Genomic DNA, 18921 nt, shown 5'->3' with positions numbered 1-18921 from the left:
CCTCCCTGATAAAGTGCGACATCCCCACTGACACCTGGGAGTCCTTGGCCATAGACCGCCCTAAGTGGAGGAAGTGCATTCGGGAGGGCGCTGAGCTCCTCGAGTATCGCCGCTGAGAGCATGCAGAAATTAAGCGGAAGGAGCGTGCAGCAAACCAGGCTCCCTGCCCACCCTTTCCCTCAGCGACTATCCTACCCACCTGTGACAGAGACTGTGGTTCTCGTATTGGACTGTACAGCCACCTAAGAACTCATGCTAGGAGTGGAAGCAAGTCTTCCTCGATCCAGAGGGACTGCCTATGATGATGATGAGTCTATTTTTCCACTTCATGTGAAGTAAGTGCTTCAAAAACTCTTCGGTGATAAACTTGCTTCATCATTTTCACACGTTACAGTTTAGAAAATAATTTTAGATCCCTTGGAACTACAGTTTGCAACTGTGCAACACTTTAAATTATTACATTGGCACACCTTTATTCTATCTCAAACAGAGCTTGTGGCATAATAACAGTAGTTCCTTCCAGGCTCCCTTAAAAGACAGAACATTTGTGCATTTATTTTCATTTTTTATTGTGTAATTGCTACCACAATGTTGTTGATTTCTAATCACATTTTAAAAATGTTTTTCAGCATTTCAGTCATTCATTCGAGCATATGCCACGTATCCAGCAAGCCTAAAGCAGATCTTCCACGTGAAGACCCTTCACCTTGGACACACTGCCAAGAGCTTTGGGCTCAGAGATGCTCCACAGAACCTGAGTAACACAATAATGGCCAATCAACAGAAGAAGAATTTGAAACCAAGGGTAAAAAGGTGAGGGCCTTAACTCTGCATTTATGTCTATATATATATATAAATATAAATATAATATATGTGTGTGTTTGTCTGTCTGTGTGTATGTATGTATATTATATATATATATATATATATATATATCTTTATACGTTCTGTGTTTTTGCAAGTTAAATGTTTCTAGTTACCCATAAGAGCCAGAGCTACATTATGACTGCAAATAAAGCAGCAGATTGTGTTATTTTTGACTCAATTTCAGTGCTACACACAAAAGTAAGGCAGTGTTCCAAATGAAATTGTGATTGTTGCATGGTTATTGGGATCTTTCAGTTTTGTATAATTTAGTTTTACATTTACCTGTGCAGCATTCAAATGAGATTGTGTTGCCCTATTTGTAAAGATTAATTTGAATGTACACTGAAAACTTGGGTTAGTTTTGTTTGAGTTTTGTAATGTGTGCAGTTGTAAATTTTGCTTGCCTGCTACTTTCAGATGCAAAGAGCCTGTCTTTGTTCGCTATTCTATATTGTAATGTTACATGCTTCGGGATCAATGGAATAGATTTCCTCGGAGGCTTCTCCCGCTCTGCTGTCGTAACTCCAGCAGAAACCCCAGCAGAAACGTGCATAAATGGGGTAAATACCACACTTTCTACCAAAGTTACAGCAGGAGAAATCCTGAGGAAATTCTCTGCAAAGGTCTTTTGCTAATGGTGACTAAACAATACATATACTCTCCCTTGTCTCAGTGTACATTTAGGGTGTCGCTATTGCTAACCTGGGGCTAGGTGGAGAGTTTATTGCCATCTTCCCTGATGCGTCCAACTACCCCACACTCGATAGGAGTGAAAGGCGTCTTGTTGTGTAGGGATCCAGAATGCTTGGTACTTTTCCAGTCTTAGCTGGAGCACACTCACTCTGACTAACATAGATAGATGCTTTATGCAGGGCTTGTGACGAGCATCGTGATAGATCTACTGTTGCTGCAGTGAACACTGTGCTTGTCTGCATGATGTTGAGATTCTCATTCCGCCCCCAGGAGAAGCTTTACCGATTCATTATGGATTTGTTTTATAATTTATTTCTACTTTTCAGTCGTAGACACTGAACCAAATATACATATTATTGCCTTAGTCTTTCAAAAGAGAAAACCCATAATTCATTTGTGTCAAGAACCGGGTGGCACAGTGGGTTGACATATTGTTCTTTCACCTCTGGGTTACTTGGGTTCAAGTTCAGTCTAGACATACATGCTCAAAATCTTCTTCCTCGCAGTTCTCAGAAACCTTGTTCTTACTGGGCATGGCTCCACAGCCAAAAACTGTCCACATTTTGGCACAAGCCAGTACTACGTTGGCACTCACTCAGAGAAACCACAAGGACACAAAGTTCGTACTGGTGCAGTAGGGGGTGTTTCACTGTGGTTAGGGTGGATGGAGTTTTACTTTGCATCTGTCCATGTCGTTGCTCATGCCATGTGCCCAAAATAGAAGAGTGTTTAATTTCCTCAGCACTTGCATTCCTCACCTTGAATGACAAACATCAGCAAAAATCTAATGAGCTTACAAGAGTCACAGTTGCAGTTAGAAACATAGAAACATAGAAAATAGGTGCAGGAGTAGGCCATTCAGCCCTTCGAGCCTGCACCGCCATTCAATGAGTTCATGGCTGAACATGCAACTTCAATACCCCATTCCTGCTTTCTCGCCATACCCCTTGATTCCCCCTAGTAGTAAGGACTACATCTAACTCCTTTTTGAATATATTTAGTGAATTGGCCTCAACAACTTTCTGTGGTAGAGAATTCCACAGGTTCACCACTCTCTGGGTGAAGAAGTTTCTCCTCATCTTGGTCCTAAATGGCTTACCCCTCATCCTTAGACTGTGACCCCTGGTTCTGGACTTCCCCAACATTGGGAACATTCTTCCTGCATCTAACCTGTCTAAACCCGTAAGAATTTTAAACATTTCTATGAGATCCCCTCTCATTCTTCTGAACTCCAGTGAATACAAGCCCAGTTGATCCAGTCTTTCTTGATATGTCAGTCCCACCATCCTGGGAATCAGTCTGGTGAACCTTCGCTGCACTCCCTCAATAGCAAGAATGTCCTTCCTCAAGTTAGGAGACCAAAACTGTACACAATACTCCAGGTGTGGCCTCACCAAGGCCCTGTAGTTGTATTCAGGTGTACCCTGGAACGAGTACACTATTCTATTCATTATACCTTTTATAATGTATTTATGTGGAAAAAAGATTTCTGTAAGTTTTTTTTCAACCAAGTTTTCTGCAATTGATAATACAACCACTGGTGATTGCCACAATTGGACCCTCTCCCGACCCTTTCTCCCCCCATTCTCAAAGTAATAGAGCAGTTAGTTTCCAAAGATAGACTTGCGTCTCTTAAACCTCATATTCGGAGTGAAAAGGTTAGTGGGCCACGGGATCAATAATGACTCTCTTACCAAGTGATTTTGCTCTTGAGGGTGCCTGTCATACATTCTTAATTGATAGAAAACACCGCGCTGATAGACCATAAAGTGCAGGCTGAAACTACAGACCAAATTCATTGGAAGACATGAATTTATAGAGTAGCAAAATTCAGCAGATAAGCAGCAACACGGTTAATTTCATCATACAACAATGCTTGACACCGATTCCTGATACCAAAAATAATCACGTATAGCCCATTTCACATTCTCAACATGTGCCCAAGTGTTTCAGAGCCAATGAATTACATTTGAATGTAGTCACTGTTATGTTGGCAATATGTGCACAGCAATGTCCCACAAATGGCAAATTATATAAATGGCCAGTTAATCAGTTTTAAAGGTGTTGAGTGAAGGATAACCATTAGCAGGAAACTAGGAGAAATCACCTTCTTTTCTTCAAATAGTGCCATGGGATCTTTTGCATTCACCTGAACAGTTAATGCCTCATGTAAAGGACAGCACCTCTAACAATGCAGCACTCCCTCAGTATTGCACTGAAATGTCATCCTAGATTGTAGGCTGAGGTCTTGGAGAGGGGTTTGAACTCTCCACATTCTGACTGAGACGAGAGTGCTATTCCTGAGCCAAGCTCACACAAAATAACAAAGCATTTCAAAAATTCGTAAGAGTCTTTTTTTTGTTGGTGAGTATTTTACCCAAATCTTGAATGAATGTAACATAGAGTTTTGCCTTACCGCCAAGCTGTGGAAATACAATTGAGATCAGTGATTTCCAGAACTTAGGAGAGCTAGCAACAAAAATACCTCTCCAAGGAGCATATCACACCTCAAATCAAAGAAGATCTTTCATACTGGGCAAGTACTTCTGAAGAAAGCCCAAGCTGCTTCTGAACTGGTGATGAATACTAATTATTTCTATCACCTGAAGAGGGGTGAGAAGACAAAAGCACCTCTTCTCTCTGTTTGATCATCTGTTTACTGGCTCAAGCCTGAAACAAACCCTACTGGAAACTTGACTGCCATGACAGCGTCTTCGGCATTAAAATCGCGAAGGAGAATCAGCTCGTCACCCATTGGGACTCGGGACAGGGATTGTTCAAGACTGGAGTAGAATTCCTCTATGGCCTCGTCTGTAGCTTCCAAGGTTTGGGGCGGTACACATTAGAGTGAGCCGAAGGATCATGAGGCATCATTTATCCCATAGGGGGAATCTCTAAGACGCCAAACGACCTGATTTTTGATGGCAAAGCCAATCCCATGGAGACAGCGTTCTTCTTCTGGTTTGCCTTTCCAGAAGAAGGTGTATCCACCATCTTGTTCTTGGAGCTAATCAGGGTGGTGATTCGATGTCAAAGCACCTGAGTTCCCGGGCAATGATAGCAGTACGATGTTCCGATCTGTTGCTGTTGGGGTTGTCCATGAGGGTCCTGATGTTCCAGTTCCTGAACTTCATTTTAAAGGGTGGAAGATGCCTGTGCGTGAATTCTTTTAATGTGGGGTGGCCGTTGCACACCAACTACCACACGAATTTGACAGAGCAAGGTCTTGGTCCAATGGCAAGGGGATCCAAGACGATTGGAGACCAGGCTCTGCTGCATGGGTTTAGCACATACACACACACATATGTTCCTACTGACCCCCTCCCTCAGGTCCACTGTCCCTGGTTTTCAGAGGTCGCAGTGTAGGGAGCGCATTAATCTTGGAGCAGCTTGCGCATTTATCCATAAAGTACTGACACTGTACCCCAGGCCCCCTGGCTCTAGCTCCCGCGCACTGATCTCCTACGCTTTTCCGCTCTCTCTCCAGCCACTCACGCTTTGGTCGTTGGTTCTTTACTAGTTACCACGCATATTCTGGCCTCGAGTCCCGTCCTCCTTGCTGGTCCGTGCTGTATCTTCCCTGGGTCCCGACCTCGCTGCTGGCCTCGGCCTCCCGACCTCACTACTGGTCCGTGCTCAACATTCCCTGGGTCCCGACCTCGCTGTTGGCACGCTTCGCTGATCCTCCACTCCTCCCCGCCCGCTGATCTTCCGCTTCTCGCCGGCCCCCGGTGTCCAATTTTTTACTGGTTTACTCATCCCTCGCCACCTGAAGAGAGAGGAAACGAGCCTCTTTAGTGGCTACACCAATTACAATTAGCTCCCAACTGTTGCTAGCCAATATCGTGTATTGGATTTACCCATAAGGCCACCAATCATAGCTCCATTTTAAAATCCGGTTTATTTGCCTACCTAAAATTCATATCAAGAAGGTGTAATATAAATATATTTTATAACACAAGTTGGTTTTGCACATGAGTAGTCAAGTGTGGTCTTCCAGTGAAGCAGAATTGAGAAGTGGTGCATAATTGGACCATGGCACACAGTACGCATTCTATCCTTATTTTTTATAATACTTTTATACTAGTTGATTGCACATGGGCCGTGGAGACATAATTCAGTTTCCGATTTTAAAGTTATACTTTCTATCCATATTTGGGAAGCTGAGAGGTAAAGTTGGATGGAACATCGGAATCTCTTTGCAGCACAGACTGTGGAGCTCAGAGGCACAAAGCTACAGCACCACCATTGGTGGGAGGATGTAATTACAGCATTACATCTTTACATGGGCAGTGTCCGTTACAACTGGGGACATAGAACTTTGTGATGGAAAAAAGTTGACAAAGTGTGATTAAAAACAACAGGAATTAAGGATTTGTGGGCAGGAAATATACACGTTATGAGATTTTAAATATATTTTGGATAGATTTCCTGAAACCGTGATGTTATTGACTTTTTGAGCCCAGTAAAATGTTCACTATCTAAAAGCTAGATAAATAGCACATTGAGGAATGACTTTTCTTCATTATTTTGCTGTGTTTTTTGTTTTGCTTCTTTCACTTCTGTCTCACTTTCTTGCTCTTTGGTTCTCGGCAACAGGTTGAAGTGCGGGGAGGAGAGGGAGGTTGTTTTTTCAAGATTGTCACTTTTATTTTTATCATTTTATTGTGAATCAGGGAATGTGAAAATTAAAACATGCTTACATAATAAATGCTGGGTTACTGAGCCCATGTAGACCAGAAAGTGATGTGGGCTTATCTCAGCCAAGTCTGTAATGGAGTGTGACAATTCCCTCCTTGCGAGCTAGGAAAGGAAAATAATAGTCTAGTGCTTCCCACTCCTGATCACTATCCAGTGCCCTACTGAAAAGTGTGCATGTATGGGCATCAAGTGATGACTGATTTGCCCACAAAGTCAAACAGTCCACAACAACAACCTACATTTATGTAACTCCTATAACTTAATATAACATCCCAAGGCACTTCAGAGATGGAAAGAAAAAATGGGGCTGGGTATCACCAGTGTACAAGCTGACTCCCATGTCTGGGGATGGTGTCGCCAAGGAGCAGCATGCAGATGAGGAACAGGAGAGTTAAGTATGGATCCTTGGGTGATTCTTAAGGTCACAGTGCAGAGGTGACGAGAGAAGCCATTGCTGGAGATACCCTGGCTACCAAGCAAAGGCAGTCCCACTGAGCTCAACAACCGAGCAGAGGCGCAGTGCGGTAAATCCTGTCAAAGGTTGAGAAGGGATAATGCATCATGGTCACAGTCCTTTGTGACTTCAGTTAGGGTCGTTTCGGAGCTATGGGAAATATATTTACAATTGTGCCTTTTTAATTAGCTCTCATGATTTATTGCCCATCCTTAGTTGCCCTGAGAAGATGGCACGTTGGCAGGGTAGTAGAGAGGTGTTGATACTCATGAAATTATACCCCAGCATGAATCATTGGCCCCGATATTTACTCGGGGACATGAAGAGAGCGAAGGGGAGGATTTCCAGACAGGAAACCCGGACATATGGGTTTTCCGGACATCCTGCTGAAATTAGCTGCAGGATGTCTTTTAAGTTTTCTCAACAGTTTTCCTGCCCGACAGCCAGCCAGATTGACAAGCTGGCTACCTATCTGGCAGGAAAGCAGTCAGGGAGCGATGTCGGGTAAGCGGGAGATTGGGGGGTGGGAAGTCTGAGATCATTGGGAACGGTGGGTGGGGAAATCAGTGATTGCTGGGGTTGTTGGAGGGAGTCTGAGCAGGCGGGAGGGTCGGAGATCGTAGGAGGGGTGGGGGAGTCGGAGATCGCGGGGGGAATTGGAGATCGCAGAGGGGTGGGGGAGTTGGAGATCGCAGGGAGTGAGGGGAACACCAGAGATTGCATGGATCCAGCCCTTCTCGCCTCCTTTTACCTGCCGGGATTCCCGAGCCCCAGAAAACCCAGCCTCCATGGGTTAAAAATTAAAATTAAATTATAAAGGAGGCACACAGCCTGAGAGTGGATCGAAGGCTCACCCCCAACCCGCCTCCTTTAAAACCGCAAGTCGAGGCAGGTTTGATTTCAAAACTTACATTTTCTTTACCTCCAGCCGTCCTTGGGTTTAAAAGTCCTCCTCATTGTTTTTAGGAGAAAGGGAAGCAAAACTTTGGGGGAAGAGGTAAATTTGACTTTAGGGTTAAACAAAATCTGTCAATAGGAAAAGAATAGTTCCATTTTCTTGCTGTAGCAGGGAACCTTTACAGACTACGAACTGCAGAATCATTTCAGTACTACAGCAAATAACTTTATCCATGTTTTCTAAATTGATCTATGAGTATCATGTGTAATAGCAGGATTTTAATGTATCGAACGTTCAGCCTGATTTGGTCAACTTTTACGATAAGAGGATCGAGATTTTTTTAAATTTACAAATATCTCCCCACCCCTCAAATAAAATCCTTCATGTTCATTTAACTTTACTTTATAACTGCACTGTGCACCACAGAAATAAGAGCCTTTAAAAAGCTGAGTAGGGGGAGCAATCTTAGCAAAAGAAATCAAAACCATTATGTAGCCCAATTGCTCCTCTATCCTGCTAGTCGAAAGGAGTAATGTTAATTAAAAGGGTCTATTTTTAAAAGGTCTGTTTACTGATGATAACTTCTTTTATTATTCTCTGTAATGCCTGTTGTAATGTGTCAGATCACAGCTTGTGCTACGACTAATAGAATAGACAACGATTTAAATTTGACCCCATTCAAAACACTCACTTGTCTCCCTCTGTGTGTCAGGGGATTGCTTGGAGGGAACTGGTGCAGTAAGCAGCTGTTACCTAGTACAATAAGCAAAAAAGAGGTTTGTGTAAACTGAGCACCTGTTCGATAAGGATGCTCCTGTCAGCTGGCAAGTTGGGCCTCTTTCTCTTGCGTGAAACCTAGCATTGTCATTTGGTTCTGTCGGGTTCCCTGGTGAAGAAGACACACCAGGGTCTCATCCTACTTTTGTTAAGCAGACTAGGTTTGAGTTATAATTAGTTCTTTTCCTGTATTGCTTAGCTGTTGATAACTGTTGCTTGGAAGTAGACTGATGTAACTGTCTCTTTAAACCCGCTGTTCACTAATTGGAAGCTTGACTTGTTGCATTTTTAGAGTTTGTTTTTTATGTAATTTTTTGCTGTGATTCTTACCACATCACAGGGCCCCATTACAAGCCTAGTGTGGAAATGAGGTTGTTCTAATGATTTTAGCAGCCTGTGCAGGTTTGACCTATTGATTTATACTTGTCCCCTGGTTCGAAGTTTTAAATGAATTAGCGAACTTCATCTTTGAAAAGTATCAAAGTCAGTATGGGAATTGTTTTTTGATCATTTGTTTTTGCGCTTTCACCCACCTCTCCTGGAGGCGTTGACTTGCTGGGGTTACAGATTCACGGGTGACAACAACCCTCCTGTGCCATGCTCACCTGATCTTTTGTGTGTGAGGAAGTCTTTGTTCCTCTGATTGCAGTCTCTTGTGCACCCCCCACAACCCCCCACCCTCTCTCTGTCTCATCATTGCTGACCAAGCCTTCAGTCGCCTGGTTCAAGACCCTGGAATTCCTTCCCTAAATCTGCCCATCTCTCCATCTCCCTCTCCTCCTTTGACATTCCTAAAAGCCCACCTCTTTAAGCAAGCTTTTAGGTTAACCTTTCTAATAGCTCTTCTGCAAAGCGCCTTTTGATATTTTCTTTACATTAAAGGCACTATATATATATATGGGAACGATAGCGTAGTGGTTATGTTACTGGACTAATAATCCTGAGGCATGGATAAATGATCCAGGGACGTTAGTTTAAATCCCACCACAGCAACTGAGGAATTTAAATTCAGTTCATAAATAAATCTGGAATAAAAAGCTAGTATCCGTAATGCTGACCATGTAAATACCGGATTGTCGTAAAAACCCATCTGGTTCACTAATGTCCTTGAGGGAAGGAAATCTACCCAGTCCAGCCTAAATGTGACTCTAGACTCCCAGCAATGTGGCTGATTCTTAACTGCCCTCTGAAATGGCCGAGTAAGCCACTCAGTTAAGGACACTTACGGATGGGCAATAAATGGTGGCCTTGCCAGCAACGCCCACATCCCGTGAATGAATAAAGGGAAAAAAAGCCACTTGTTGGTGTTTTTTGTTGTTGTCAAGCCTAGACCGGATATTTTACCACAAAGGGCGTCACAACTAGGCCTGATCTTGCTCTTACCTGATATAGGTTGACATGCATTTTTCAGAAGGGGGTCACTAGATAAGCAATTAGGATCAGATTTTGCCTCCATCTACCCCCCCCCCCCCCCCACCCAATCAATCTACTCTGACACTTCAATGCAGTACTGAAGGAGTGCCGCGTTGTCAGAGGTGCCATCTTTTGGATGAGACGTTAAACCACGTTCCCGTCTGTCTGTTCCATTCAATGTAAAAGATCCCATGGCACTATTCAAAAAAGACCAAAGAAATATTCCCAATCAACAGCACCAAAAACAGAGTAACTGGTCATTTATCTTATTGCTGTTTATTGGACCTTGCTATGCGCAAATTGGCTGCTTACCTATAAACTGATGACTCCATTTCAAAAGTAATTCATTGTTAGTGAAGCACTTTGGGACATCTTAGGGCCACGAAAGACACTAAGTAAATTCTATTACCGTAAGAGTTGCACCTTGCCATATATTAACATGTCATGGAATCTTTAGTTGTTTATTCTGCACAAAATACGTTATTAATGATAGTACTCTTGTAAACTCCTTCATGAACTTTTTTTTCATGAACATAATTGGTGTGAATTGTTTATAAGATGTGACATAGTCAAGAAAACAACTGATTTGAAAATCCAATGAAAAGAAATAGAACTTCAAGGAAAAATTAGCCAGACGATGGAATTTACTCTAAACTCAGGGAAATTGTCTTTGGGGTTGAAGCGAACTGATGGAGGGGCTAAAATCCTGAATGCTGGGCAGATGCATATTTTGCAGCTCTATGACAAAAAAAGAACCAGCTTGCAATTTTCTTTTTTTTTAAACATTCTTATTTAATTCTTTTGCATTTTTTTTCTAATACTCCATCTTCTCGTGAAAGTGGTTAATAAGGTGAAGCAGCGGAGTGACTGTCACCCAGCATTAAGGCAGCAAGCAGAGTTTAAAATTCCAGCATTGTATGGCCCTCAAATCTCCCTTCCTCAGTTTGGGACATTTCACTAATTCTTGATTAATCGGGTAGGTGGAGTACCAAAGCGTAAAATTTGCCTTAATTGAGTTGTACCTCCTGCTGAATATAGAATGGGAGCTGAAATGCATTGTGGAGAAGTAGGTGGTCCAGACAGAGAAATCGGTGATAACAGTAGATGGCGAGAACCAAACAAATGTGGATTAGGGTGGTTGCTCCGAGTGTATGCGACTAGCTGGCTCCCATTGTACTGATAGATAAAGGAAATGCTTTACATGGATTTACAAAACGTATTTGGTAAAGTACCACACAAGAGACTTCCAGCAGAGATGGAATTATGGGGAATGTGGCCATATCAAAGAGCTGGCACAAGCACGATGGGCCGAAGGGCCTCCTTCCGTGTTGTATCAGTCTATGAATAGGATGGATGTTGGAGGGCAGACAGCAAAGGGTAGGGACAAAGAGAAGTTTATCAGACTGGAGAGACGTGGTAAATAATGTTTCACAAGGGCCTGTGTTGAGCACAGTGTTATCTGCTATATACATAAATGAACTGGACTTAGGAATTGAGGGAACAATATTGAAAGTTACTGATGACATGAAATTTGGGGACCTGGCAAATTATGGTGAAAGACTGAAGAAGCCTGCAGATAGCCTAGCAAGATGGGTAGATGGGTGGCAGATGCTGTTCAATGTAGATAACTAGTGAAGTAATACATTTTGGAAGTAAGAATATGGAAATGATAAGATTTTAAATGGAATAATGAAGCAGGGGGACTTGGCTGTGCAGAAACATAGATTTTTAAGATAGCAGTGAAAGTATATGAGGCCATGAAAGAAGCAAACAGAATCCTTGGTTTTGTATGTAGCGGCATACAATACAAAAGCAAAGTAATGTTGAACTTGTACAAGACCTGTTAGGCCACAGTTGGAGTATGTTTATAGTTTTGGATATCCTACTTTGGGAATGATATAAAGGAATGGAAAAGAGGTAGAGTATATTCACTCGGATATTACCAAGGATATGAAGAGAGACCTGAGAATTTAGGGCTTTTTCACTGGAGCTGAGAATATTGTCAAGGCTGGAGGGTAATGATCAGGTAAATAGTGATGATAGTTTCCATTGTTCAGTGAGGCAGATCTATTTAAGATGATCAAATAAGAATTAAAGGGGAGATTCGAGAACATTTTATTTCACAAAGGGTGGTGGGAATGTTGAAACACAGAAACACAGAAACATAGAAAATAGGTGCAGGAGGAAGCCCTTCGAGCCTGCACCACCATTCAATATGATCATGGCTGATCATTCCCAAAGTACTCCTTTCCTGCTTTCTCTCCATACCCCTTGATCCCTTTAGCCGTAAGGGCCATATCCAACTCCCTCTTGAATATATCTCACGAACTGGCATCAACAACTCTCTACCACAAACTGTTGCTGAAGCAATGTCCATTAGTACTTTAAAAGGGAAATTACTGCATTGCTTCATAAGAATATTAAATGAAATAGGAACTGAGCAGGTGACTCAGATTAAACTAGGTATTTTATATGGAGAAAGACACCAGTGCGGACTTGATGGGCCAAATCACTTCTTTCTGTTCTGTAACATTCTGAGAGAGGATATGTGACCTTCCCAAAGCATTTGTGAACCTGCTGCTAGACTCCATTTTCCTTTATCCTTCTTTCCTTGTCTGAAGGTTTCTGGCTTTAACTTTGCCGCAATACCATATAACATTATACATAACTGACACTAAGGGATGAGTTCATCTAATCTTTAGAGTCAGCTGCACTCCCATGTTATAACATCCTCAGATTAAATATCTACCTTAATAATGGTCTATGTACATTTAATGTTAAAGTATCTGATAACCTGAGCAGCGGAGTGACTGTCACCCAGCATTAAGGCAGCAAGCAGAGTTTAAAATTCCAGCATTGCATAGCCCTCAAGTCTCCCTACCTCAGTTTGGGACGTTTCACTAATTCTTGATTAATCGGGTAGGTGGAAGTACCATAAGAATAAAATTTACCTCTGTTGAGTTGCACCTCCTGCTGGCTGAATGTAGAATGGGAGTTGAAATGCATTGTGGAGAAGTAGGTGGTCCAGATTGTCTAAACCCAAGAAGAAGCTGTGGTGAGTGGCTTGCAAGACCGAGAAATCGGTGATCAAAAGTAGATGGCGAGAACAAAACAAATGTGGCTTAGGGTGGTTGCTCCTAGTGTACGCGACTAACTGGCTCCCATTCAGCTGATCAGATTGTATTTCGCTTCTCATGCTGCTGTCTGTTTGTGAATGGTGCACCCTCTGTTGCAGGGATCCCTGCGGGGTTATTCTATAATCCTTACAACAAAAACAGTGGGGAATCGTTCTCTCATGTAGCTGCCATTCTTTGAGTTTTATGTCTGTTGTGCTTTGACTGTTGCCAGCAGTTTAGGGGCCTAGATTTATTGACTTTGTATCAATACAACTTATTTTACCTTCTGTAAGGACAAAGATAAAACTTCTAGTATCTCCCATTAAAACCATTATGTAAAATCTCTTTTGCCAAGAAAGTTGGATGGTCTGTGCAGCCATAGCATTGTGTTTATGATCAGCTTAATACAAGCTCAGTATTTCTGTTGCACACTATAGGAAGGGTTCCTATTCACTGAGCAAGAAATTAAACCAATTGCAATTACCAGCAGCTGCTAAACAATATAAAGTTATTGGGGTATAATCCATCATTCCTTTATATCTCGTGTTGTATTTTAGGCAATTTATTTTTTTTAATTGCAGTTCACACTGAATTCACCAAAACTGTAGAGTCCAAAGTTTGAATCTTGAGGTAGATTTTGTTTCGACTGCATTGGATAAGTTGTGGCAGTTCTTGCCTCGACCTTTTGACGAGGCTGTGCCCAACGCCACAACATGAGCCTCTGGGGAAACGTGCCCCTCATCTGTCTGTCATAAAGCAGCATTGATGACAGCCATGGCAGACACCACAGCTCGTACTATCCAGTTATCCCATAATCCCATTTGAAAGCGAAAGCGTGGCAGAATGAGGCAGCAGTTGTATTTTGCTTTGGTAATGGCCCAGGACTCAATTTTATTTTTTTCCAAGGATGAGGGATCCACACATTCTGAGAAAGTTCTGCGCTCACATCGGTTTTATGTTTTACTCACATGGATATTAGGGCACTGTATATGCTGGCTGATGGTTTCACAAATGGGAAAATAGTGTGTCTCAAGTCACAAGCAAGTAATGATAATGTTCATATATTAAGCAGAATTAAGAATTTTCAGCTATTTGGCAAATTTTAGTGTTTTGAAGAATTGTATTTTTTTTAAATATAGGAAGTGCAGTATTCACATTCAGCTTTTTGATGTCACTTGTGCATTGATTTATAGATTGTGCTAGTGACATCTAGTGGTGGGAAAAGAATGATGCATACCCTAGAAAGATGTTTTACTGTTGTCATTCCTGGTGCATTTCAGGGTAACTCCTGAACTCTCGTCCTTAAATAAAGAAGCGATCTTTAGATATATCTTGTTATGGACACTGACATTAGTTGTGTATTCCATTCTCATATGGATCTGGGCCTGTATGCCTCTATGAGGTGAGAACTGGAAAGAATGTGAGAATTTTGTTTTAATCAAGAGACCTAGGAGAAGACCTAAGATCCATAGGGCAGCACACCATCGGGGTAAGAAGGAATAGAAGAGGAAATGAGAGAAATTAAGAAGTAGTGAATGCAGCATGCAACGGTTACATTTGAAAAGCCTGCAAACTGTAGGAGGGAAGGAGGGGTGGGGTGGGGGGTGGGGGGGTAAGGACTTCCAGTTTTGCAGCAACGTGGTAAATGACATTGATTGAAATTCTGCTGTGCCACATTTGTAACACACAGGTTAAAGGATCTGTAAACGGATGAACAACTTTGTTAAAACAGCAAACCGAAGAATTTCACATGAACATGTTACCAAAACATTGAAGCCTACCGCAAGAAATGTCTGACAGTACCTTTCTACCCACTCCACAATCATTAAATTGCCTATCTGATAACGTGTTTACTTAAATTAACGACCATGAGAGTAAATAAACAATTAAAAAACAATTATCGCTACCGGTTGATTATAATGATGGCAACGAACGGGTTAAATGCAGTTTCACCGATCTCACAAGATGAGATCACAGTGATTCCCTAATTGTCTTTTAACTCGCTTGCAGCCATCTACTAATGTGTCTGTAATGCTGAGGAGAAAGTATTGACAGGGACCAGACTTCCCTAGAGAAACCATTGGGGACAAGAGGCTGTACTCTGCTGCTTGACCCTTGCCGGCAGATGGCCATCAGGAATCAAATACCCATGTGCTGGGAGATAGGGAGAGGATTTAGCCGAGTGATTATTCAGAGATGAATAGAGTGATTAGCTGATAAAGAGCATGTGAGACAGGGTTTGGGGGCTTTGATCCTCAGTAATAATGCACTGACTGTCGTTAGTGCAGTGGGATGCTCCGTGACGAGGGACAGCAGTGCATCACAGGATTACACAGTTTGCTGTTGGCTTTTAACCCTTTGAGGACTGGCAACTATTTCTGTTCTGAACAAAAAATTCTAGAGATTTGTGTGGGATATTACGTTGTGCTTGGTGTCTTGTCATTGCTCTCTCAAGTGTGGTTTTGGAGAAAGGATTTTGTAGGCAAATAATCCTTTGGGGAAAGAGCTCATCAACCATGCACTGAAACATTTTGCTTCCATGAAATGTCAATGAATCTTCTCCTGTGAGTGACCTGTGTAGGCCTCTCATGAGTGACAGAACACGCTATTATATAGTGTGAAATCTGTTCAAGGGGCATTATTAGCATGGTGTTCAAGTAGTGGGGCAGCACTTTGCTCAGATAGTGTTTTGAATTATAAAAGTATATGGTAGCATTATTTGCTTTCCAGTTGTGTTTGTCCATCTACCTTGAGTAGGTATGGGCTGTGGAATGGTGGTTCCATGAATTGGTCCGCTGCAAAATGGAAATACATCAGCTATTCACCTGTCAAATGACTGATCTTGCCTGTGCTTTTAGGAGGCTAACTGGGGTGTTTCAAGATGAGAGGGGGAGGGATGAATCCAGGAACAAGCACCTCCTGGTGGCCGGTTGCTGTATAGAATTGTTAGGAGTAAAATATGGAGATGGCAGATGGAATATAATGTCGGGAAATGTGAGATTATTCACTTTGGTAGGAAGAATAGAAAAAACAGTATTTTTTTAATGGTGAGAAACTATAAAACTTTGGTGTACAGAGGGATTTGGGTGTCCTTGTACACAAAACACAGGAAGTTAACATGCAGGTAAAGCAAGAAATTAGGAAAGCAAATGTTATGTTGGTCTTTATTGCAAGGGGGTTAGAGTAAGAGTTTGGAAGCCTTGCTAAAATTGTACATGGCTTTGGTGAGACCACACTTGGAGTGCTGCGTACAGCTTCGGTCTCCGTACCTGAGGAAGGATATACTTCCCATCAAGGGTTTGCAAGGCAGGTTCACTAGATTGATTCCCGGGATGAGAGGATTGTCCTATGAGGAGACATTAATAGAATGGGCCTATACTCTCTGGAGTTTATGAGAATAAGAGATGAAATATGAAAGATTCTGAGAGGGCTTGACAGGATAGTTGCTGAGAGGCTGTTTCTGTGGCTGGAGAGTCTAGAACCGGGGGTCACAGTCTCGGGATGAGGAGTCGGCCATTTAGGACTGAGATGAGGAGAAATTTCTTCACTCCGAGGGTGGTGAATTTTTGAAATTCTCTACCCCCTGCGGGCCGTGGATGCTCAGTCGTTGAGTATATTCAGGGCTGAGATCGATAGATTTTTGGACTCTAAGGGAATCAAGGGATGTGGGGATCGGCTGAGAAAGTGAGTTGAGGTCAAAGATCAGCTATGATCTTGTTAAATGTCGGTGCATGCTCGAAGGCTAGGGTGGCCTACTCCTGCTTCTCTTTCTTATGTTCTTAAAGTACAATGCCCTCGTGCCATCTCAGCAAGTGACCATCAAAATCGAGGAGTGTGAGGAAAATACAATATAACTTGAAAAGGAGGTGACTGGACTCAAATAGGTTTACAACTAGAGTGCGAGCAGTAAGTTTAGTCGCAGTGTCAGAGTTACCAGCAACATCTTAACATTTTAAGTGTTGATCTGGTTGTACAAATGCTTCTAGGCCTCGATTAGCTGATCAGTTGGAGCTGGTGTTTAGCACCGGGGTAGGGGGGGGGGGGAATTGTTTTTCAATATGGTTCCCACTTTCAGAATGGAATCTGGAACCAAAAATGTAAAGGGGGGAGATAAGGGTAGGTACAGTGATTGAAGTGATCTTATTTAAGAAAGTAAGTTCTGTGTATCTCAGTAGATTGCCTACCTTCACTGACCTATGTCAGAAGTCTAAAGTCCACATCGGAGGATTTCCAGAATGATGATAGTACCATAAAGTAATATGTGATTTTATTTTTTCTGCTTGATTCCCTGTACTGCTCCCTGTAACACTTTGATATGAGAACTCAGAATATAACCCAGGCTGCGTTGTTCTATTTACTTACCCCATTCCTCTTTCCTCTCACAGTTACACCATGGTAAATGTGGGCAGACTAAGTCCACATTGGCTCAAATTACATGCTGAGACATATATTTGATGTAATGTACTTTCAAAATGAAACTGGAATTGAATTTTTAGGAAACTGTGTAATGGAACAGTAGATTTTAACCCTTCCACTCACCAGCTGCAGTGGAAAATGTCCATGTGCCATTTATCTTGTCGTAACAAAACTATATCTGACTTAACCTTTCATTTCCAACTCCAAATACCGTGGAGCCTATGCCACGAACATGAAATGCCATCTGCCTTTGTAAAGTTCAATCTGAATAGGAGTCTTGATACAGCAGCAGCCAACTGAATGATGAGCTACAGTGGGTCTTGAGAGAGTTGTGTGAGGTTTTCATAGTCATTATGATGTTATAGTTTTGCTAAAGTTCTGGCTGAGTTGATTTTGTTTCCATGCATTTCACTCACACAAGGTCAGCTGCAAGTGCAGTGTTACTTACAAAGCAAACACTTACGTGCAAACTGAAAGTAAGGTGAGTGCTGCCCATCAGCTATGATGTTCACACCTAGATAGTACTTTGTGCTGCTAGAGGGCATAAGAATATTTGGGGACAGGAGGACGCTGTTGGACCCACCAAGCCTTTCCCTTTTTGATAGATTATCCTCGCGTAACTGCCTACTAATGTGCATATCCCCAAAACGTTTATTTTTTTCCCTTCCCCTGCCCAGCTTCGCAAATTGCCACAGGCTCGATGGCAGAAAATTAAATCCTTAAAGCTTCTAATTAAAGAAAGAAAGACTTGCATTTATATAGCATCTTTCATGACCACCGGATGTCTCAAAGTGCTTTACAGCCAATGAAGTACTTTTGGAGTGGAGTCACTGTTGGTACTGTAGAAATTAACATTCAGGCAGTGAGCAGGTTAGTGTTGAAGACCAGTGGCTTGCTCTGGAGGGGTGTTCCTCCTGGAGGGGGTGTGTCACAATTCTTAAATGAACCATCAGTGGAGAGGGCAGAATAGCCCACGGTTGCCATTCATGCGCTGTCCAAATGCAACTCCTGGTTGGAGTTAATTGCCCATGGCGAACAGTTTAACTACATGAAGCTATGTTGAGGAAGGGGGGAAAACATGAGTCACAAAAGGTATGTTTATCATTGTCTTCATGCACTGTGAGTTCTGTTTTGCTTTAGATTAGGAGTGTGTTATAATACAAGCTGTCTGGAATGTTTTTACAGTTAATGGAGACTCGTTATAGAGTTTCATCTCTAATATCCTTGTATTATAATACCAACCAATTCAGTAATGAGGCTGGTGAAGTGATAGGGAGAACCACCTTCCTTGCGGCAATTAGTGATCATTAACGGTCAGCTTGCTCTGTCTTCCTGTGTGTCTGATGCAAACTCTGGTGTGGGAGCAATTGCTGGTCAGCACGTTTGTGTACAACTGTGTAATTGAACTAATAGTTGGTCAGTCAGTCCCTGTATGGCTTACCTGGCACTGAGCAGCGTTGAAGTGGAGAGCCGTCACCGCCATGTACCACATTCCCGATTTACTTTCCTTCCTGCTGCCTCGCCTAATGAAGCCTGAAGACATGTGATTCCCATTGGCTAAAAGGGACGGTGTCTAGCTCCACACT

General features: G+C 42.3%; 1 protein-coding gene across 1 annotated transcript in view; it reads left to right on the top strand.

The window, feature by feature from the left end:
* Positions 1 to 18921, top strand: part of ddx31 (DEAD (Asp-Glu-Ala-Asp) box polypeptide 31) — a 120088-nt gene that overhangs the window by 96396 nt on the left and 4771 nt on the right. Inside the window, exon 19 of the mRNA XM_070863375.1 lies at positions 630 to 813. Within this exon, the coding sequence (XP_070719476.1) occupies positions 630 to 813 (184 nt within the window). The remainder of the gene's footprint in view (positions 1 to 629; positions 814 to 18921) is intronic.

The sequence above is a fragment of the Pristiophorus japonicus genome, chromosome 20 (assembly GCF_044704955.1).
Source record: "Pristiophorus japonicus isolate sPriJap1 chromosome 20, sPriJap1.hap1, whole genome shotgun sequence".
NCBI classification, from domain to species: Eukaryota; Metazoa; Chordata; class Chondrichthyes; family Pristiophoridae; genus Pristiophorus; species Pristiophorus japonicus.
The sequence above is the reverse complement of the archived record's forward strand: the minus strand, read 5'-3'. Positions and strand labels throughout refer to the sequence as shown.